Raw genomic sequence first — 23,322 nt, 5'->3', positions numbered from 1 at the left:
GGATGAAAACAGGGGTGGCTGAGGGCTCTCAGGCTCCACACCATGTCCAGCATGATTGAACTTGACCCCAACTTGTAATGCCTTCCAGCTCTTGGGTGGTGTGACCGTGGAGGAGAAAGAGATTCTCCTGAGCCTGGAGGGATGAGGGGTGGTGGGTTCCGTGGGCACTGGAGGCTTGTGTCTCCACCTCACGCTGGACTCGAGTGATGGGAGGGCAGAGTCAGCATGAGTGGGGACTAAACCCCACGGGCATGGGGCACTGGCCAAGGCCCCAGGTCGAGATGTGCACCGAGGACCTGGGTGCTTCGAAAACAGGAGGTGTCAGCCTTTCAAAGATCACATGGGCCTGGACAAGAAACACAGACGTGATGAAAATGGAAGGGCCAGAGACCCTTCCCCAAATGTCCTTGTCTGTGTAAGGCCCCCCATACGCCCTTCATTCCCCAAACATGACTGAGATTCAATGTCTTATCTACCCTAGTGGGTGCGTGTGAGAGAATGAACCAGATTGTTTTGCTTCAGAAAGGTAAATATCCCACTTGCATTTGAGTGATGTAGAATAAATTCATACTATATATGTCATGCATACTTGTATAATAATAAAGGTTAGGAAACTTGAAATAGGGTTTAATCCTTAAAGATTTATATCTCATTATCCTAGCCTATACATAAGAATGGTAAAGCTTACAATTTCTGTCCCATTTCACACAATAAGGCAGATTTAGCTGAATGATTTAGCTATTCTTTTTTTTTTTTTTTTTTTTTACTGGTACGCGGGCCTCTCACTGCTGTGGCCTCTCCCGTTGCGGAGCACAGGCTCCGGACGCGCAGGCTCAGCGGCCATGGCTCACGGGCCCAGCCACCCCGCGGCATGTGGGATCCTCCCGGACCGGGGCACAAACCCGTGTCCCCTGCATCGGCAGGCGGACTCTCAACCACTGCGCCACCAGGGAAGCCCCGATTTAGCTATTCTTAAGATAACTAATTGTTAAACCGCTAAGCTAAAACACTTAATTTACCAAAAACCTATACATTTAAGTCCATGTTAGCCAAAAAGGGACTCTTCTCATTGCTTAAGAGTAGGCATGCTTCCCACTACAAAGAGTGAACTGTGCTCTTTTGAATAGACCTAAGGACAGCCACGCACTCGCCTCTTCACCTCCAGCCCGTCCATTTCCCCAGGTGCATGTCCTCATCCTCAGACCCGCCTTTTTTTTTTTTTTTCCCCAGTACACCCAACCACTGCGCCACCAGGGAAGCCCCAGCCCCTCCTTTTAAAAGCACGATTGTCCTCCTGTCTCACTGCTGTACCCATGCTGTCTCTTCCTCCGTTTTCCCTGGCCCCGTCGTAGCCCCGTCTCCTGGTCACTTTCCTCTTTGGTCTCTCGGTCCCATTCCGTTCCCGAAGTCATCCACACCCTCAGTCTGGTTCTGGTCCTTAGCCTGAGCCACGTCCCTGCTGGCGCTGGCTCTGCCCTCTGCTGGGTTCTCTCTCTTTTCTAGGTCACCTTAAAAGACGTAGCTCACTTCCTTCAAGGACCAGGGTAAGAAGAGGTTCAAAGGCAGGCCTTTCCCCTTCCTGTTCTCCAGAGCCCTGGCATTAGTGTTGGAGAGGGCATCCCCTCAACTCCACCGCAGGGCTTCCACCTTCCCCCGACTAAAGACAACAGGACAAAAGCTGTCCAGAGCAACTGAATGCAGTAGAATAACTGTTTTTTGTATACCAGTTTTGGAATGATTATCACATAGTTTAGCACTGTATTGACAAAACACATCAAGGAAGGATATATAATTGAAGGAATTCTGAAAGTACATTTTTCTACAAAAGGAAGAAAAATCAAATTATAGAAATATATTGCTCGCTATTTACATTGATTTAAGTAAATCTCCAATATCTGACCAGAGCAAATATCCTATCATATTGAAGTCCTCTTTTTATCCCTATAATTTTTCTCTATGAAATGTTTTCCTGCTATAAAATTTGCTTTTCTAAGATGGGAATTGAAAATAATCTCTGATGTTACTATACTTGAGTGAATTCTGGGTCTGTAGTGCTGGTTCCTGATCCAGCGTTACCAGCCCCTGAGGGTCAGAGGTCTACTTTTATATATAAGAAAGCTGAACAGAAATTGAACCTTCACTGGAGAACGGACTGCACTGGCTAAAACGTGACGCCTTTTTGCTTAGAATTACATTACCCCAGCATTAATTCATCAATTACTTGCTGATTAAATTTTTTTGGCAAACACTTGCAAAACATGAGCTGGGAGAGAACAAAAGGATAAAAGAATAAACCAAGAGACACTTTTATCATTCTGTGACAAAGCTTGATGTTACAATGAGTGTTTTAAGGTCATCATACACCGGTACGAGGATCCTCAGGGACATATAATTTGGGTTAATGATGCAGCCGAGATTTACTTAAAATAATTTCAGAGTATTCATACACGAAAGCGTACCCAAGGGAGAGCAAGCCCTCACTCGGATCATGGAATTTAGGTTCTAGTCCCCTGTGAAGTGACAGTTCATTTAGGCTGCTCCCAATTTATGAACAGGTATCTTGCATAAAGGACACAATAAATATTTGTGGAATAAATAAATGAGGAATCAGTTTTTAAAAGTCAAATTATAAGGTGCTTAGAACTCAAAATACAGTTCGTTTCTTGTAGAAATGGTTTTATAAATGCTAACTGCATTCTCACGCAGTCCCACAAAAGCCCAGACTCCATGTAAGATGTAGTATATCGTTTGAGGATTTCTTGTCATAAACCCCTGGGGCCAAACTGTTTCTGAATTTTGGGGGGTTTATTCTTCATGATGCATATATAGTATTTTCCAAAGTACGCCCAGTAGGGCTGGGGACATCACACTTTGTTTTTGTAATGAATATTTTTGTAGTGAAATTTATATGATTATATTTTGCACAAAGTGAAATAAATAAAGATCAGTCTCATGTCAGTTCAAATCAGGTTTTTGGTGCCAAATCAGTGTTGGTGCCAAAGATAGAAAAAACGTTTGGTTTTCAGAGTTCCATAAATTTCAAACGTGGCTGAGGGAGTATGACTGTAGAGCCTGTCCATGATGTATGTGCTGTTGTGATTATCTCTACAAATGCCCGAACAGACTTCCCATGACAGAGTCTTCTGCCCTGGGCCTTGCCAGGATGTGCGGGACTCCCACCTCTCCAGAGAAAGGGCTGTTAACCTTTCGAGAATCTGGATGAAAACTATGGGTCCTTCTCCCTAGAAAGTTCACAAACGCAAATAAATACACACAAACATGCAAAGGATTCCCTGGGGTTTGCAGATGTGGGTCTTAGACGAAGAATCCCTGCTCTACAGCTGGGAAGAAGGGCAATCGAAGATTCTAGATCTTCACTGGGGGTCCCAGGCACAGCTGGTCATGGCAGGCTGGGGATGGGAGGCAGGTACTGGGTAAATGTGACACTACATGTGCTCCAGTTGGAGTAGGCTCTTAATTATTTTCCAGCTACTGACTGGGCAGTTCTGATGGTCACAGTGGAAAAAGAGTTCCAGCTGTTTCTACATAGGGAATATTTATAAGCCTAGGATTGCCTGCCTGGGAATAATAACCGCCTGGGCAGGGGGCGGGGAGTGAAGAGGTCTAGGATGTTGCAAAGCTAATCCCAATTCGGACAGTTAGGAGCTGATGGAGTACTTTTAAAATCCACAAGGAAACGACATTATTAACAGCCTTTGGAACCATCCTTGTTTCTAAAGAGCATCTTTGCCAATATGCCTCACCGGATGCGAAGACCATCTTCCTGGGGTGCTGAGACAGATACTTACATTTCATTGGTGATTGAAACCTTGATTCTTCAGCTGAGATGAAAGGCAAGAGGCCAGTGAATTCCAAGTACTGTGGTATTCTGTAACAAGGCCACCTGTTAACTAAAAACCGCAAGAGGGCTAGGCTTTATGTTTTAAGCCTAACTTTCTGTTATTTTGTAATTATCCTTAATTTCTCTATTTCCCATTCCTTCTATAAAAATTCACTTATAATGTTTATGATTTACAATCTGGAAAAACAATAAAACTGAATATGGACCACATCGGATAGTAGTGCATTAAATAATAATGTCATTATAACCAGAAATTTGGTCTTGGTTGGGAAGTTTTGCTTCTTACCTTTAGGTTGGGAGATTTTAGAAACATTATACTTTTTCTTCTCCTTTTTTCCTTTTACTACAGGCTTCTCTAAATAATTCTTTTTAGCCGTGGTTTCTGAACATTCAGAGAGAAAGTCTTCTGAATAATCGTAGTGAGAACTTGAACTTCTGCAGGAACACTGAGATCTGCTGTAATCAACACTCTTGTCGGAATCGTTGCTGTTCCTGGGAAAACCTGGGCTGCTGCTCTGGCATTTTGCAGACCTCCTGCCGTTTTCTAAGGCCACGCTGGGGAAATGTCCATCTAGATTCGTTTCTGTTAGATCAGCCAATGACATAGTAAACAACCTAATAGAAGAAAAGTATTTTTAGATTTATAGCTATTGACATTGAAATGAACCTGTGCTTTAATATATTTAACTATAAATGAATAATTAGGAATACAAAACAACACATTATTTTGAAGTATTTTCTGGAAAATTTTTCGGTTTGGTTTTTATATTTTTTTCTACCTAAAATGTAAAACTCCTGAGACTGGACTTTGGGGAGATTATATTCACAGGAAATATAAAGTTCACATCAGGTGACAACAATGACAACAATTTAAAAGTTAGTGAATTATTCTCTAAGGCTGGCTTTTTTTTTTTTAATTGAAGTATAGTTGACTTACAATGTTGTGTTAGTTTCAGGTGTACAGAAAAGTGATTCAGTCATATATATATATACATATATATATACGTATATACATATATACGTATATATATATGTATATACGTATATATATATATATATATATATACATGCTAGAACAAAAAAAGATTGCTTTAAGTTCCCAAACCAGTTCTATTCCCGAATCTTTCTGTAAGAACCACTTTGAGCTTCCTTAGACTCAGTCTGAACTGTGTTTGGCTTTGGGAAAGGGTGATCAGGCACTGTCTGGAAGATACCAAGGCCTCTCCACTGGTTATCAAGAGGCAGAAGTAGCACCTCACTGTTGTCTACCGGATGCTGAGGGTCACCTAACTGTAGACATTCATTCAGCTGGGAAAACAACCAGGTGATTCCTCCATGTGTAGTCAGTCACTTTTCCTTCCGTAGAGAGTGATAAAGAAGGGAGTTATCACGTACCTTTCTGAGGCTGTCTTTGGAAGGCACACAGCGTGGGGGGCAGCTTCTAAGGGCCTCCGCTGACTCCCACTTCCTGGTATAATCCCGTCCCCTCCAGTGTGACTCAGGTGTCGCTTCCTAGGTAAGGTAACTAAAGAATTCTGACTTCCTTCTTAATCACCCTCGCTTTTTCTCTCATTTGCTCACATTGATGGAAGTCAATTGCCGTATTGTAAGCTGACCCACGGGGAAGCACACATGGCAGGAAACTGAGGCCTCAGGCCCACAGCCAGGGAGGACCTGAGGCCCTCCGTCGATCGGGCTGCAGGAGCGGAATCCTACCACCAGCCATTCGGGTGAGCTTGGAACTTCCCCCCGAGTCTGGAGGTAACTGCAGCCCCAGCCGACATGCTGAAGCAGCCTTGCGAGACATCCTGAGCCAAAGGACCCAGCTGTGCCCGGATTCCTGACCCACTGGATAAAAAACGTTCGTTGTTGTTTTTCCAGCCAGTAGGTGTTCATTTGAGAACGGGAGACAGACTTATAAAACAGCAAACTTCCGTGTGAATCGATCCCAGGAGGTTATGAAACCAACAGTGATCTTGCAGAAAAATGGAAGAACGGGATTTTATGCTAAACAACTTAGTTTATTTAGGTTAATAGATGCTTTCTAGAATGTGTATTTACTTAATTTTGAAAAAATCTATATAATACCATATTTTCTCTATCTCTAATCCATTAATTTTAATAAAATCATGATCTTATCAAAGTAGTTTTTTGGAGTGGTGGCCGAACACACTGTTGTTTCAAGCTGTTAAGTTTTGGGGTGATTTGTTACACAGGTGTAGGTCGCTCATACACTCAGATGTATCTTCCCAGGGTGGTTCAGTTTCCAAAACAGTTACTTGGGCTTAACACAAATTATACCTACCAGAGAGAGAGAACATTTTTATTTATTTTTTAATTTATTTGGCTGTGTCAGATCTTAGTTGCGGCTCACAGGCTTAGTTGCCCCGAGGCATGTGGGATCTTAGTTCCCAGGCCAGGGATCGAACCTGCGTCCCATGCATTGAAAGGCGGATTCTTAACCACTGGACCACCAGGGAAGTCCTCCAAGAGAGAACATTTTTAGAATTCTGAAAATCCCAGGACCCAGAACTGTTCTAAAATTTCTACCTATATAATCGGAATATGGGTTTGTTTGGGTTCACCTGTGAGAATTCCATTCTAATTCATGAAACTGAATCTGAGAGTCATCAGCAAGGTAAAACCAAGTTTGATTTTCTTTTTTTTTTTTTTGCAGTACGCGGGCTTCTCACTGCTGTGGCCTTTCCCGTTGCGGAGCACAGGCTCCGGACGCGCAGGCTCAGCGGCCATGGCTCACGGGCCCAGCTGCTCCGCGGCATGTGGGATCTTCCCAGACCGGGGCACGAACCTGCGTCCCCTGCATCGGCAGGCGGACTCTCAACCACTGCGCCACCAGGGAAGCCCCCCAATTTTGATTTTTGGCTATTCCTAGTCAGCATGTACCTTGAAAGCACATATTAAGCAGCTCTCTGGAATATTCAGTCTGTTAAATGGTAGTTTTCTCATTGATCTGTTAAAAATTGATAGAGGACTAGTATCAGGCCTATAACTACCTTTAAGTTGATTAAATTGTTTTAGAGTATATTTGTATTAATATAAGTAGGCTACACCACATTGTTATCAATAAAAAAATGTAAGCAGGCTCCACATATATGGATTTCTGATTATGTGGTGTATTATTTAAAAATCTAGGCTTTAAGCAAACCATCTAATGTTCCTTTTTTTTTTTGGAACTGAAGAGCTGGGAGAAAGATGACTATTTATTTACTTTTTTTTTTTTTTTACATCTTTATTGGAGTATAATTGCTTTACAATGGTGTGTTAGTTTCTGCTTTATAACAAAGTGAATCAGTTATACATGTACATATGTTCCCATATCTCTTCCCTCTTGTGTCTCCCTCCCTCCCACCCTCCATATCCCACCCCTCTAGGTGGTTACAAAGCACCGAGCTGATCTCCCTGTGCTATGCGGCTGCTTCCCACTAGCTATCTACCTTACGTTTGGTAGTGTATATATGTCCATGCCACTCTCTCACTTCGTCCCAGCTTACCCTTCCCCCTCCCCATATCCTCAAGTCCATTCTCTAGTGGTCTGTGTCTTTATTCCCATCTTGCCCCTAGGTTCTTCATGACATTTTTTTTTTCTTAGATTCCATATATATGTGTTAGCATACTGTATTTGTCTTTCTCTTTCTGACTTACTTCACTCTGTATGACAGACTCTAGGTCCATCCACCTCACTACAAATAACTCAATTTCGTTTCTTTTTATGGCTGAGTAATATTCCATTGTATATATGTGCCACATCTTCTTTATCCATTCATCCGATGATGGACACTTAGGTTGCTTCCATCTCCTGGCTATTGTAAATAGAGCTGCAATGAACATTTTGGTACATGACTCTTTTTGAATTATGGCTTTCTCAGGGTATATGCCCAGTAGTGGGATTGCTCGGTCATATGGTAGTTCTATTTGTAGTTTTTTAAGGAACCTCCATACTGTTCTCCATAGTGGCTGAACCAATTCACATTCCCACCAGCAGTGCAAGAGTGTTCCCTTTTCTCCACACCCTCTCCAGCATTTATTGTTTCTAGATTTTTTGATGATGGCCATTCTGACTGGTGTGAGATGATATCTCATTGTAGTTTTGATTTGCATTTCTCTAATGATTAATGATGTTGAGCATTCTTTCATGTGTTTGTTGGCACTCTGTATATCTTTGGAGAAATGTCTATTTAGGTCTCCTGCCCATTTTTAATTTGGGTTGTTTGTTTTTTTGTTATTGAGTTGCATGAGCTGCTTGTAAATTTTGGAGATTAATCCTTTGTCTGTTGCTTCATTTGCAAATATTTTCTCCCATTCTGAGGGTTGTCTTTTGGTCTTGCTTATGGTTTACTTTGCTGTGTAAAAGCTTTTAAGTTTCATTAGGTCCCATTTGTTTATTTTTGTTTTTATTTCCATTTCTCTAGAAGGTGGGTCAAAAAGGATCTTCCTGTGATTTATGTCATAGAGTGTTTTGCTTATGTTTTCCTCTAAGAGTTTGATAGTTTCTGGCCTTACATTTAGGTCTTTAATCCATTTTGAGCTTATTTTTGTGTATGGTGTTAGGGAGTGTTCTAATCTCATACTTTTACATGTACCTGTCCAGTTTTCCCAGCACCACTTTTTGAAGAGGCTGTCCTTTCTCCACTGTACATTCCTGCCTCCTTTATCAAAGATAAGGTGACCATATGTGCATGGGTTTATCTCTGGGCTTTCTCTCCTGTTCCATTGACCTATATTTCTGTTTTTGTGCCAGTACCATACTGTCTTGATTACTGTAGCTTTGTAGTATAGTCTGAAGTCAGGGAGCCTGATTCCCCCAGCTCCGTTTTTCGTTCTCAAGATTGCTTTGGCTATTCGGGGTCTTTTGTGTTTCCATACAAATTGTGAAATTTTTTGTTCTAGTTCTGTGAAAAATGCCAGTGGTAGTTTGATAGGGATTGCATTGAATATGTAGATTGCTTTGGCTATTCGGGGTCTTTTGTGTTTCCATACAAATTGTGAAATTTTTTGTTCTAGTTCTGTGAAAAATGCCAGTGGTAGTTTGATAGGGATTGCATTGAATCTGTAGATTGCTTTGGGTAGTAGAGTCATTTTCACAATGTTGATTCTTCCAATCCAAGAACATGGTATATCTCTCCATCTATATGTATCATCTTTAATTTCTTTCATCAGTTCTTATAATTTTCTGCATACAAGTCTTTTTTCTCTGTAGGTAGGTTTATTCCTAGATATTTTATTCTTTTTGTTGCAATGGTAAATGGGAGTATTTTCTTAATTTCACTTTCAGATTTTTCATCACTAGTGTACAGGAAGGCCAGAGATTTCTGTGCATTAATTTTGTATCCTGCTAGTTTACCAAATTCATTGATTAGCTCTAGTAGTTTTCTGGTAGCATCTTTAGGTTTCTCTATGTATAGTATCATGTCATCTGCAAACAGTGACAGCTTTACTTCTTCTTTTCCGATTTGGATTCCTTTTATTTCCTTAATGTTCCTTTTAATTAATTGATTAATTAATTAATTTAAAATGTTCAGTCAAAAGTCATTTATTTAGTGTCTGCCAGGCACTGGGGTTAGGAAAAAGGCAAACTCTGCCTTCAATGATTTGAAAATAAAGTTAGTAATTATGTAATTAATGCTCACTATATAGTTAGCATACCAGTTTTTGATATCAAATTTATGATAGTGTGTAGTTCAGATTTTTGGCACCATTTATATTTTAAACAATTAGTGTTTACAGTATAACAGTGCCCATTTTATTGCACTTGAAGCATAATTTCACTATATTGCTATCATTATAGAGTTTATAGTAGTTTCTTTGCTGTTGTGTATGACTCAGGAATACAACCCACAATTAAAAACCTAATGGAAAAATGTGACCCTGTTGATGATATGTTTTTTCTGGAATGCACCGTGGTGAAAAGGGGTGTCTGCTTATAAATACAGTAAGTTTGTATATCACATTCATTTAATTATAGAGTGAGAAATGAGAATGTTCAAGATCGAAATATACATCTGAATAATTCTGAATACTACAGTGTTGTGTAGTTGCCTTCAATTCTACTTTTACAACAAGGCGGACCAAAAACTAAACACATGCAAAAATGTTTTAAAATGAATTAATGCATATCTGCCGTTCTTTACCAAATGTTCCTAAGATGTATGAGCAATCAACTTTGTGTCCTGAGCGGAGGGTTCTTCACACTGTAATATTTATGAAGTTTCCAGGGTAGTGTTTTCTGACATTCTTTGGTCTATTTCTAAGAAAATAATATATTTCAGGGACGTCCCTGGTGGCTCAGTGGGTTAAGAATCCGCGTGCCAATGCAGGGGACACGGGTTCAAGCCCTCATCTGGGAAGATCCCACATGCCTTGGAGCAACTAAGCCCAGTGTGCCACAGCTACTGAGCCTGCGCTCTAGAGCCTGTGAGCCATAACTACTTAGCCTGCGAGCCACAGCTACCGAAGCCCACGTGCCTAGAGCCCGTGCTCCACAACAAGAGAAGCCACTGCAATGGGAAGCCCGCACACCGCAACGAAGAGTAGCCCCCGCTCGCCGCAACTAGAGAAAGCCCGCGTGCAGCAACGAAAACTCAATGCAGCCAAAATTAAATAAACAGATAAATACATTTATATTAAAAAAAGAAAATAATACATTTCAAAAAACCTAGAATGATATTACAAAAGGCAAATGTTAAGAGCTCATCAATAAACATTTATATAATTGGAAATTAAAAGTTTTGAACCAGTGTTAATTTATATATATTCATTTGCATATGGATTGCTTTATACTTCACACACTATAAGGCTTTCTCTCTATCAAAGTGAATCAGTTATTGGCAGTTGATTGGGAAATTCTTGGTTGTAGTTATCAAACAGTCCTGCTGAAATAAGATTTGAAGGGGCCACAGCAGAGCAGTGTGTCTCAAAATTTGGGGCACAAAACAAAAGATCGTGTGGCCCACCTGCCTGTTCTTTCTTTCTAATAAAAATTTGAGCATGAATAATGAAAGTTTTTGGATTATGTGTTACTTGCCTGAAAGCAGCATGTACTACTGGTGGGCACTGGATCTTATCTTAGAAGCACTGATATTGATAGACTTTAGTATTATGTACTGAAATGTAACCTTCTGACTCAACAATCTATCTCACAAATTGTCAGATCCTTGGCTTTTATTACAACCAGAAAATCCTAATTCTTAAAGGTAAATATTCTGTAGTGAAGTTATAATTAATTTATAGGGACCATTTAGTTTTCAAAAAGTGGTTACGGCTATGTTTACCAACCCAAATTATTGTGTGGGTAGGTAACTGTATGCTTAAATGTATTCTCAGTCCTGCTTCGTGGGAAACGGTAGTTTGACTTACAAGTTTTCCCTCTTTTCTCAGCCATTCTCAACACTTCCTATTCTCTTTCCCACTTTATATTTCCTCTTAGAACATATCACTAGTCTAATTTCATACATATTTTACTTATTCATCTGATTTGTTGCCCGACTTCTCAATTAAATTGTATGCTTCATAATGGCAGTATTTTTGACTGTTTTGTCTTCTGCTGTATCCCCTGTGCCTAGAGGAGTTCCTGGGAAATAATGTGTTCAATAAAGATTGACTAAATAAATGAATGTTCAGGGTGCCTCTATGCTTCTTAAGTCCTTTCTCCATATCCATTACTCCTGAAAAACTTCTCACTAGTGCTGACCCAACTCAAAATGCCCTAAATGAATGCTTTCCCAATATGATAAAGAAATATTAATACATATTTCAAACTAAAAACTAATCTCATGCTTAACAGTGAACCATTAATTTACATTGCTGTAAGGATTTAGATAAAGATGTCAATGATCACTTCTGCTAATTAATATTGCTCTGGAGGTACTAGCCAATGAAATTAGACATGAGAAAGAAATAACATGTATAAATATTGGAAAAGAAACGGCAAATCATTTATTATGTGCAGGTAACATGATTTTAAACTTATAAAACCCCATACAACAGCATAAAATAAAGGGAATTCAATAAAACTATTGGCTATTAAATGGATATAAAAATCAATCTTTTCTATATGTTAACTGAAATGACTTGGAAAATAGATGAAAAGATCCCACTTACTATATATCAGCTAAAAATTTAAAACATCTGATACAGGTTTAATACAAATAATATGAAAAAAACTTTTAAACTACTGAAAGAAATAAAAGAAGATTTATGTAATTGGAAAGACATATAGTGTTCTTATATAAGAAGGACCAAGGTGATAAAGATGTAAATTCTCCCTAATTTAATGTACATAATCACAGTATTCCTAGTAAAAATGTCAAGAGTAATTTTTTTTGGAAATGTGACAAGATCATACTAAATTCATATAATTATGAATATGAAAAATACATGAGAACAAAAGGATTTTAAAAAAATGATGAGAAGGGACTACCTCTATCAGATATTGTGATATAAAGCTATAGTCATTAAAAGAGCCTGATAATAGTGCTTGAATAGACAGAGCAATATAATGTAATAAAGAGTTCAGAAACAGAAACAAATACATATGGAAACCTAGTATAAGATAAAGGTGGAGAAAAGCAGACTTCCAAGAAATGATGGTGTGGGGCAACAGGCTAGACATCTGTCTGGAAATCAGAAGAAAAGTGAATTCTTATTACATTTCTTACACTTAAATATTAGATGAATTAAAAATGTAAATGTTGAAAACAAATCTTAAAAGAAAACATGCAGTGTGGTAAGAAATAAAGCTCACAAACCACAAAGGAAACAATTAGTAAAAATGGCTGCATAAAATTTTTAAAGTTTTTTTATTCAGGTATAGTTGATTTACAATATTATATGTTTCATGTGTACAACATAGTGATTCTCACAATTTTTAAAGGTTATACTCCATTTATAGTTATTATAAATTTTTGGCTATATTCCCTGTGCTGTACAATATAGCCTTGTAGGTTATTTATTTTATACATGATAATTTGTACTTATCACCTACCCTTCTCTTGTCCCTTCTCCACTCCCTCTCCTCACTCATAACCACTAGTTTGTTCTCTATATCTGTGAGTCTGTTTCTTTTTTGTTACATTTACTAGTTTATTTTTTAGATTCCACATATAAGTGATACCATACAATATTTGTCTTTCTCTGTCTATTTTTTACTTAGCATAAAAACCTCCAAGTCCATCCATGTTGTTGCAAATGGCAATATTTCATTCTTTTTTTATGACTAAGTAGTATTCCATGTATATGTATATGTATGTGTGTGTGTGTGTGTGTACACACACACATATATACCACATCTTCTTTATCTATTCATTTGGTAATGGACACTTAAGTTGCATCCAAAGCTTGGCTATTGTACATAGTGCTGCTATGAACATTGTGGTGCATATATGTTTTTGAATCAATGTTTTCATTCTCTTCAGATATATACCCAGGAGTAGAATTGCTGGGTCATGTGGTAGTTCTATTTTTTGTTTTTTGAGGAAATTCCATACTGTTTTCCACAGTGGCTGCACCAACCTGCATTTTTATCAGCCGTGCACAAGGACTCCCTTTCATCCACATCCTCCCCAACATTTGTTATTATTTATGGTCTTTTTGATCATAGCCATTCTAACAGGCATGAGGTGATATCTCATTGTGGTTTTGATTTGCATTTCTCAGATGATTAATGATGTTGAGCATCTTTCATGTGCCTTTTGGCCATTTGTATATCTCCTTTGAAGAAATGTCTATTCAGATCTTTTGCCCATTTTATAATGGGGTTGTTTGTTTTTCTGACATTGAGTTGTATAAGCTGTTTATATATTTTGGATAATAACCCCTTATAGGTTATATCATTTGCATATATTTTCTCCCAGTCCGTAGGTTGCCTTCTTGTTTTGTCAGTGGCTTCCCTGGCTGTGCATAAGCTTTTAAGTTTAATTAGGTCCCGCTTGTTTATTCTTGTTTTTGTTTCCTTTGCCTTAGGAGACAGATCAAAAAAAATATTGCTACAATTTATGTCAGAGTGTCCCACCTGGACTTCTTGGTGGTCCAGTAGTTAAGACTCTGTACTTCCTACAGGGGGGCATAGATTCGATCCCTGGTCCAGGAACTAAGATCTCACATGCTGCATGGTGCAGTCAAAAAAAGAAAAGCATCCCACCTATGTTTTCTTCTAGGAGTTTTATGGTTTCCAGTCTTGCATTTAGGTCTTTAATCCATTTTGAGTTTATTTTTATTATTTTTTTAAAGATTTATTTGTTATTATTTATTTATTTGGCTGTGTTGGGTCTTAGTTTTGGCACATGGGATCTTTGTCAAGGCATGCAGGATCTTTCATTGCAGCATACAGGCTTCTCTCTAGGTGTGGCATGCAGGTTTTCTCTTCTCTAGTTGTGGTGCGCAGGCTTGAGAGCACATGGGCTCTGTAGTTTGTGGCACAAAGTTTCTCTAGTTGAGTTGTGTGGGCTCAGTAGTTGTGGTGCCTAGGCTTAGTTGTCCTACAGCATGTGGGATCTTAGTTCCCTAACCAGGGATCAAACCCATGTCTCCTGCATTGGAAGGCAGATTCTTTACCACTGGACCACCAGGGAAGTCCCTTCAGTTTATTTATTTATTTTTAAAATTTTATTTATTTATTTATACAGCAGGTTCTTATTACTTATCTGTTTTATACATATTAGTGTACCCTTGAGTTTATTCTTGTATATGGTGTTAGAATATGCTCTAATTTCATTCTTTTACATGGAGCAGTCCAGTTTTCCCAGCACTACTTATTGAAGAGGCTGTCTTTTCTCCATGGTATGTTCTTGCCTCCTCTGTGTTAGATTAGTTGACCATAAGTGCATGGTTTTATTTCTGGGCTCTCTATTCTGTTCCATTGATCTATGTGGCTGTTTTTGTGCCAGTACCATACTGTTTTGATTAATGTAGCTTTGTAGTATACTCTGAAGTCAGGGAGTGTAATATCACCAGCTCTGTTCTTTCTCAAGATTGTTTTGGGTATTTGGGGTCTTTTGTGCCTCCATACAAATTTTAAAATTATTTGTTCTAGTTCTGTGAAAAGTGTCCTTGGTATTTTGCTAGGGATTGCATTGAATCTGTAGATTGCCTTTGGTAGGACGGTTATTTTGACAATATTAATTCTTCTAATCCATGAACACAGCATATCTTTCCATCTGTTTGTGTCATCTTCAGTATATTTAATTGGTGTCTTATAGTTTTCCAAGTACAGGTCTTCTACCTCCTTAGGTAGGTTTATTCCTAGGTATTTTATTCTTTTTAATGTGATGGTAAATGGGACTGTTTCCTTAATTTCTTTTTCTGATAGCTTGTTGTTAGTGTATATAAATGCAACAGATTTCTCTATATTAATTTTGTATCCTTCAACTTTATTGATCGATGAGTTCCAGGAGTTTTTTGGTGGTGTCTTTAGGATTTTCTGCGTATAGTATCATGTCATCTGCAAACAGTGACAGTTTTACTGCTTCCTTTCCAATTTGGATTCCTTTTATTTCTTTTTCTTGTCCGATTGCTGTGGTTAGGACTTCCAACACTATGTTGAATAAAAGTGGTGAGAGTGGGCATCCTTGTCTGGTTCCTGATCTTAGGAGAAACGCTTTCAGCTTTTCATCATTGAGTATGATGTTAGCTGTGGATTGTGTATATATATATATATATATATATATATATACATATATATCATTTATTATGTCATATATAGCATTTATTATGTTGGGTCTCTATATTCACTCTCTGGAGTGTTTTTTTTTGTTTTTTTTTGATCATAACTGGATGTTAGCTCTGTCAAAAGCTTTTTCTGCATCTACTGAGATGGTCATATGGTATTTATTCTTCAATTTGTTAATGTGGTGTATCACACTGATTGATTGATTTGCAGATATTGAATCATCCTTGCATCCCTGGGGTAAATCCTGCTTGATAATGGTGTATGACCCTTTTAATGTATTGTTGGATATGGTTTGCTAATATTTTGTTGAGCATTTTTGCATCTATGTTTATCAGTGATATTGGCCTATAATTTTTTTTTTTGGTGATATCTTTGTCTGGTTTTGGTATCAGGGTGATGCTGGCCTTGTAAAATGAGTTCAGAAACATTCCTTCCGCTGCAATTTTTTTGGAATAGTTTGAGAAGGATAGGTGTTAACTCTTCTCTAATGTTTGGTAGAATTCACCTGTGAAGCCATCTGGTCCTGTACTTTAGTTTGTTGAAAGTTTTTAAAAAATTATTATTATTTCTGATTCAATTTCATTACTAATGAAATTGTAATTGGTCTGTTCCTGTTTTCTATTTCTTCCTGGTTCAGTCTTGGGAAACTGTACATTTCTAGGAATTTGTCCATTTTTTTCTAGGTTGTTCATTTTATTGGGATATAGTTGGTCATAGTAATCTTTTATGATCCTTTGTTTTTCTGTGGTGTCAGTTGTAACTTCTTTTTCATTTCTGATTTTATTGATTTGGGCCCTCTTTTTTTTTTTTTTTTGATGAGCCTGGCTAAAGTGTTATCAATTTTGTGTCTTTTCAGAGAACCAGCTCTTAGTTTCATTGATCTTTTCTATTGTTTTTTAGTCTCTATTTATTTCTGCTCTGATCTTAATAATTTCTTTCCTTCTACTAACTTTGGGTCTTGTTTGTTCTTCTTTTTCTAGTTCCTTTAGATGTAAGGTTAGGTTGTTTATATGAGATTTTCTTGTTTCCTGAGGTAAGCTTGTACTGCTATAAGCTTCCCTCTTAGAACTGCTTTTGCTGCATCCCATGGATTTTGGATCCTTGTGTTCTTGCTTTCATTTGTCTCCAGGTATTTTTTTTATATCTGATTTGATTTCTTCAGTGATCCATTGGTTGTTTAGTAGCATATTATTTAGCCTCCATGTGTTTGTTTCTTTGCCGTCTTTTTTTTTCTCCTTGCAGTTGATTTCTAGTCTCATAGCATTGCAGTTAGAAAAGATGCTTGATATATTTCAATATTCTTAAATTTACCGAGACTTGTTTTGTAGCCTAGTATGTAATCTGTCCTGAAGAATGTCCCATGTGCACGTGAAAAGAATGTGTATTCTGCTGCTTTTGGATGGAAAAAGCACCCCCCGAAAAAAAAAATCTCTCTCTCTATATATGTGTTTTAATATGTCATTTAAAGCCAGAACTTCCTTATTGATGTTCTGTCTGGATGATCTGTCCATCAATGTAAGTGGAGTGTTAATGTCCCCTATTATTATTGTGCTGCTGTCAATTTCTCCCTTTTTTTCTGTTATGTATTTAAGTGCTCCTATTTTGGATGCATATATAAAAATTTAAAACTTCTCTATAACAAAAAAAATCATAATGTTAAAAGGCACTTCAGAAACTGAGAAAACTATTTTCAACACATATGACAAAGAGCTAATTCCTTAACTTACAAAGAACTCTTATGATACTCCATAAGTAAAATGGGCAAAGGGTATGAACACATTACAGAACAAGCACATTACAGCAACATAGACAACCAAAAATATATATAAAATGTTTTTCAAGCTTGCTCTTAATTAATGAAATGCCAATTAAAAGAATTAGATTCCAGTTTCACCTATCAGAATGGCAAAAATTAAAAAATTGGATGAAACGTTGTTATTGTACCCATGATTAATAGTAATGCTGACATTGCATGGTTTAAAAAAATAAAAGACTGGGGCTTCCCTGGTGGCGCAGTGGTTGAGAGTCTGACTGCCGATGCAGGGGACACGGGTTCGTGCCCTGGTCTGGGAAGATCCAACATGCCGCGGAGCAGCTGGGCCCGTGAGCCATGGCCGCTGAGCCTGCGCGTCCGGAGCCTGTGCTCCGCAACGGGAGAGGCTGCAACAGTGAGAGGCCCGCGTACAGCAAATAAATAAATAAATAAATAAATAAAAGACTGAAATATATCTCTGTATGTGTGGATATGCAAAAATCTCCAAGTCATGTTCCTAATCATTGTCTACATGTTGCTCATCACCTGCCATAAAGAAAGGAGTTAAAATCCTAGTTTTAAGATTTAAGCCATAACTGTGTTAGGCTGAATACTGCCCCCTGCCCCGAAGGATGTCCACATCTTAATCCCTAGAAACTGTGAATCCCCAGGACCTGTGAACACAATGTGATAACTGCATTGAGCAAAAGGAACTTTGCAGATGACCACTTGAAGGATATTGATTGAGGTGGGGAGATTATCCTGAATTATCCTGGTTTATCCATGTGGGCCTGATACAATTACAAAAACCTTTATAAGAGTTACACAGGGGGAGTCAGTCAGAAGATAGCAGTGTGATGAGGGAGGAAGAGGCAGAGACAGATGTTTTCCTGCTGGCTTTGAGGGTGTTGGAAGGGGGTTGCAGGCCAAATACTGGCTGTTCTAGAAGCTGTTAAGAGGCAAGGGAATGGATTCTCCCCTGGAATCCCTGGAAGGGACCAACCCTGCTGATATCTTAATTTTTAGCCTTATGAGGCTCACTTCAGACTTCTGACCTCCAGAACTATAAGAGAATAAATCTGTGTTGTTTTAAGCCAGAGTTTGTGGTATTTGTTAGAGCAGCAACAGGAGACTAATAGAAGTTATCATGAAAAACATCATAAATCAAAATGAGACTAAAAGCAGGCTATTAAAATGTAAATGAAACATACTATTTTCAACTTCAAGAAGTCAATGAAGAGGATGACTTCACGTGCTTTGGGGAAATAACTTAACGCTCTCAAAACCGTCTTGCTATACCTTGGACTACACCTAGGAGAAAGATCACCAACTCTGGGGAGCTGGTGGGATGGTTTCTCGGAAAAACTAGCTGGAGAAACAAGCAAACTCCCTTATCAAGCACTCAGGACGGGGATTTTAAAGAGCAAGAAGGCTGGCCCTTGCTCAGGGGCGTCGGTGGAGGCATGCCCGCAGGCTGAGAGGGCAGGGTGGGGAGGAGAAGTGTGGGTGGGTGGGTGACAAAAGGTGACAGGTAGCGGCAAGATCAGGAAGTTAATCACACAGAACAAACAAGATAATTGAGGAAATAAATAAATATATTTAGAATCATAGAAGACAAGTTTATTTCTGCCTGAAAGGGTTTTACTTACATAGAAAGGGGGACGTCTAGAAATAACTCTGAGGTGTTTGATTAGAATAGGGAATATTGGGCTAATATATATATACACACATATTTTATATATACTATATATATATACACACACACACGAGGATAGCTAGTTACCAATCTATGTGCATGTATGTGCATGCATGTGTGTGTGTGTGTGTGTATGCGCGTGCGTGTGGGGGTAATTTTCCTAACTCTGCTGAAGGCCTAGAAGCAATGAAACCCCGGTAACAATAAGTACACTGAGCATCATTCTCCACTAAATGCCATTCTCTACTAAAGGGAATTAGGGTTCCTCAGAGAAATGGATGATTCCAGGCTTGGGGCAGGCAAAGTACAAGATAAGGCTGGTATGTGAAAAAGGACACAGAAGCCAACTTGAAGTTTTCACTGATCAAATCTAGGACAATTTGAGCATCAAAATAAATAAGGATGAAATAAGATGACAACCTATTAAATAAGATAGGAATCCATGAGTCCATACTAATACAAATGAATAAATAAACAGAGAAAGGAAGAGAAAGCTCTTCCTTATGGTAGAATGACAGCTAATAAATGTACAAGGAATGGTTGAAAGGGACAGTGACTGTTTGATGGCTATCAGAGAGGTAGCTGAAACAGGCAGGACTTGTCAGTGGATGCTAAAGGCCAGTGAACATAAGTCCGATAAAGAACAGGATCTGGCATAATACTAATCAAATACAAAAGGAAAGAGGGTGGCTTTGTGGAGAAACCTGGCAGACACCTTGACCATCACCAGGTCAGCAAGGCCCGCACCACCAGTGGGACAGGTGGACCTCATGTGCCTCCTGGAAACTGAGAAGAGCACAGGGTCATCCCTGTGGTCTCCCTGCCAGGATCAGGCCTGAGTCAGGTCAGGGGGAGACACCGACCAGACCCAGGTTGAGGGTCTTCCTACAAAACAAAAGGCCTGAACTCCTTGACTTAAAGTTCAGCAGAATGTTAAATACCAGAAAAGCTCTTCCCTTAGCTTATAAAAATAGTTATAAAAATAGGCAAGATGATCACATACCTCAAGGCTTTCAAGAACACGATTTCTAACACTGTGTCCACTTTTAAGATGATGTGTCCCAATTTTTGGCTTCAGAAATGTGGTTGCTCTAATATTGAAGAAAGGAAGTTTAAGAATGAACACTGGGGGACTTCCCTGGTGGCGCAGTGGTTAAGAATCTGCCTGCCAATGCAGGGGACATGGGCTCGATCCCTGGTCTGGGAAGATCCCACATGCCATGGAGCAGCTAAGCCCGTGCGCCATAACTACTGAGCCCGTGCTCTAGAGCCTGCGAGCCACAACTACTGAAGCCCATGAGCCACAAGTACTGAAGCCCGCGTGCCTAAAGCACGTGCTCCGCAACAAGAGAAGCCACTGCAATGAGAAGCCCACGCACCGCAACGAAGAGTAGCCCCTGCTCTCCACAACTAGGGAAAACCCACGCGCAGCAAGGAAGACCCAACGCAGCCGAAAAAAGAAAAGAATGAACACTGGAATTAAGAAGAGAGGAAGTATGCTACAGAAGGAAAAAGGCTTGTGTGGCGAGACGTCTGAGTTATAGTTCCAGCTCTGCCAGTACTAGCTAGCTGCCTGGCCTCAATGGTTTAATGTACGAAATTTGCTGTTTTCAATGACGTTTAAGGTTTAGTCCGGCATGAAAGTCCATCAATTATACCTATATACATCAGAAATCTCAGGCTTTATTGGATAACATGGAATTGTGCCATTCAAGCTTTGGGTGGTTATAGACAAGTTATGTAGGTTTTGGTTATTTAACAATTTTATATATTTAATTGATTTTTGACAAAGAGCTCAAATTCATCACCAGACTCAGCTTCCCAAGGCAGCGCCTTCAGGGTTAGAAGCTGTGCCTCTCTGCTCCCACCAGGTGGCGGCAAATGCAGCTCCTGCATGGGCTACAGGAAGAGCCCACACTCTAGAGCTACATGCACAGACGCGTGAACTTTTAGCGCCCCCTCCCGGCCACTGCCACATTTCTTTTTAATTTACAGTGTTGACCTGATTCCTTTTTACTAGAATTTTCACTGTCTATTTTAATAAAATTCTACGAAAATATCCCACATTTGATGTTACACATTCGAATGTCCGTTTCATTCATTCTTTCAACACACATTTGAGTGCATACCATATGCCAGGAGCTGTGTGAGGTGTGGAGGATATAATGAACACAGAAACGTGTCTGTTTTCGTGGAGCTAACACGTCGGTAGTAAAATAATCACAACAGTGACTGTTCTAAGCGTTTTAAAGGAAAGAGCTACAACTCTGTGAGGATATATGGCAAAGAAGCCGGATCTAGACAGTGACCTGGGAGTTTCCCTAGAGCGGTGCATTCTAAGTTGAGATATGCAGGGTCAGTGGGAATTGACTGGGCAAAGAGGAATGGAGGGTGGGAAGGAAGAAGAGCGCAGAGAAGGCAGTGCCAGGGCTGGCGCGTAGAGGAGGCCCCTGTGGCTGGGCCCTGTGACAAGGCCCAGCGGTTCCAGATGGGGCTCCAGAGGTCAGGGGGGTGAACAGCTGCAGGGTCACTGGAAGGCATGTTTATGGTCTGGATCTTTCATCCAAGAGGAACAGCCAGCTAGCAGTAAGCAAAAGAGAGAGAGGCTGGGGAAGGGATGATCTGCGCTGCCTCCCGAAGAGGTGACTCTGGCTGCAGCGGGGGAGAACAGAAGAGGGAAGAGTCAGAGAGCAGCGGATGCAGGAGGCGGGACGAAGGAAGGCGGGAGCTTGGACCAAGGCGCCCGTGATGATGTGAAAGATGCACAGGGGACAATGTCACCAGGGCTTGGTGACCCACTGGATGCTGGGGTGAGGGAAAAGGTCAAGGGGTCCCAGTGGGTGGGGTGGTGGGAGACTGCCAGGTCTCGCGCGTGTTGAGTTGCAGGGGTCTGAGAGGTATTAAGAGGCACTGCTGCCCAGCAGCTGGACCTATGGGAGCCGGAGGATCAGAAGACTGGGCGTGGCTGAGGGTGCAGAAGCCCAGGGAAGACAGTGCTTCGCGAGTGGGAGGGGAGCAGCAGTGTCAAACTTATGTGCTGCTGAGAGACTGAACAAGACGTGGCCGGGAACGTCTGATGAGTGGTTTTAGTGCAGAGATGAGAGTGGAGGGCAGACTGGAGTGGGTCGAGGAATGAGAGGCAGGGAATGCATACACTGAACATGGCAATTCTTTACCAAAGTTTGCCTGTCAAGGGGGATGAGAAATTGAGCAATAACTGGAAAATGAAAGAGAACTGAGGTCAAGGGAGTTTGTTTCTGTTTCTTTTGTGATGGGAGGTCTTGAGCATGTTTTTTTTTTTTTTTGCGGTACGCGGGTCTCTCACTGCTGTGGCCTCTCCCGCTGCGGAGCACAGGCTCCGGTCGCGCAGGCTCAGCGGCCACGGCTCACGGGCCCAGCCGCTCCACGGCATGTGGGATCCTCCCGGACTAGGGCACGAACCCGCGTCCCCTGCATCGGCAGGCGGACTCCCAACCACTGCGCCACCAGGGAAGCCCTTGAGCATGTTTAAAAGCCGAGGGAAAGCGCCAGTCAAGATGGCAGAGGTGATGACACAGGTGAGAGAATGGACAGCCGAGAGTGACAGCAAGTGGGAGGGGGTGAGATCCAAAGCACGGGGGGGTTGCAGTTGTGGCAGCTGAAGACGGAGGAGATTCCCCTCAGGTGGCTTTAAGAGCCTCTATGAAGTGACAGGACAAGGGGAGGCTGGAGAGCGGAACATCCTATAGACCCTCTGCAAGTTGCAGCTGCCCTACCATTATACTTTGGTCCGTCAGGGTTTCACTAGATGGAAAAAGAGACAACGGAGGCTGGGGGTTTGCAACTGGCAAGGGGACAGGTGTCTGGGGCCATTAGCTCCCTGAGGGCAGGGACCTGTCATATCAATCACTGCCTCACTCTGACTGGAGTATCAGCGCCCAGGTACTTACTATCAAAGTGATCAGCGTAGGAATGCTCACTTGTCTTCATTTCAATTTGCCTCTTTTGGTGCTTCTCTAAAAAACCAAAAAAGAAAGAATACAGAACAGACAGAGCGTAAATTCCTACGTGACTTTTTTTCTCACTTGGAAGAATTTTTCATTCTTCCGTAACGTCAGTTTTAAAGTTCTTGCCATAGATCTATCCAGAGACACTGTCATATATCTCAGAAAGCTAAAGGGCATCTTTCAATTTTTAGCTTAATCGTAAGGTGCTTACGTAGCTTCGTCTACTTTGTTTAAAAGTCACAAAAATGCATACTAAAAATGTTGTATTTTTATCTATGGAAACTATAAAATTCATATCCTTCAAAAAAAAACTTACATGAAATAACACAGAAAGAGAAAACA

At 40.2% G+C, this 23,322-nt stretch overlaps 1 protein-coding gene across 1 annotated transcript in view; it reads right to left on the bottom strand.

The window, feature by feature from the left end:
• Positions 1-23,322, bottom strand: part of LCA5L (lebercilin LCA5 like) — a 40,275-nt gene that overhangs the window by 15,798 nt on the left and 1,155 nt on the right. Inside the window, exon 2 of the mRNA XM_029214754.1 lies at positions 4,149-4,477. Coding sequence (XP_029070587.1) covers positions 4,149-4,467 — 319 coding nt within the window. The 5' untranslated portion in view covers positions 4,468-4,477. The remainder of the gene's footprint in view (positions 1-4,148; positions 4,478-23,322) is intronic.

This window comes from Monodon monoceros, unplaced genomic scaffold, assembly GCF_005190385.1.
Source record: "Monodon monoceros isolate NGI ecotype Baffin Bay Population unplaced genomic scaffold, NGI_Narwhal_1 Super_Scaffold_11, whole genome shotgun sequence".
NCBI classification, from domain to species: Eukaryota; Metazoa; Chordata; class Mammalia; order Artiodactyla; family Monodontidae; genus Monodon; species Monodon monoceros.
This window is presented reverse-complemented; position numbering and strand designations above follow the sequence as displayed.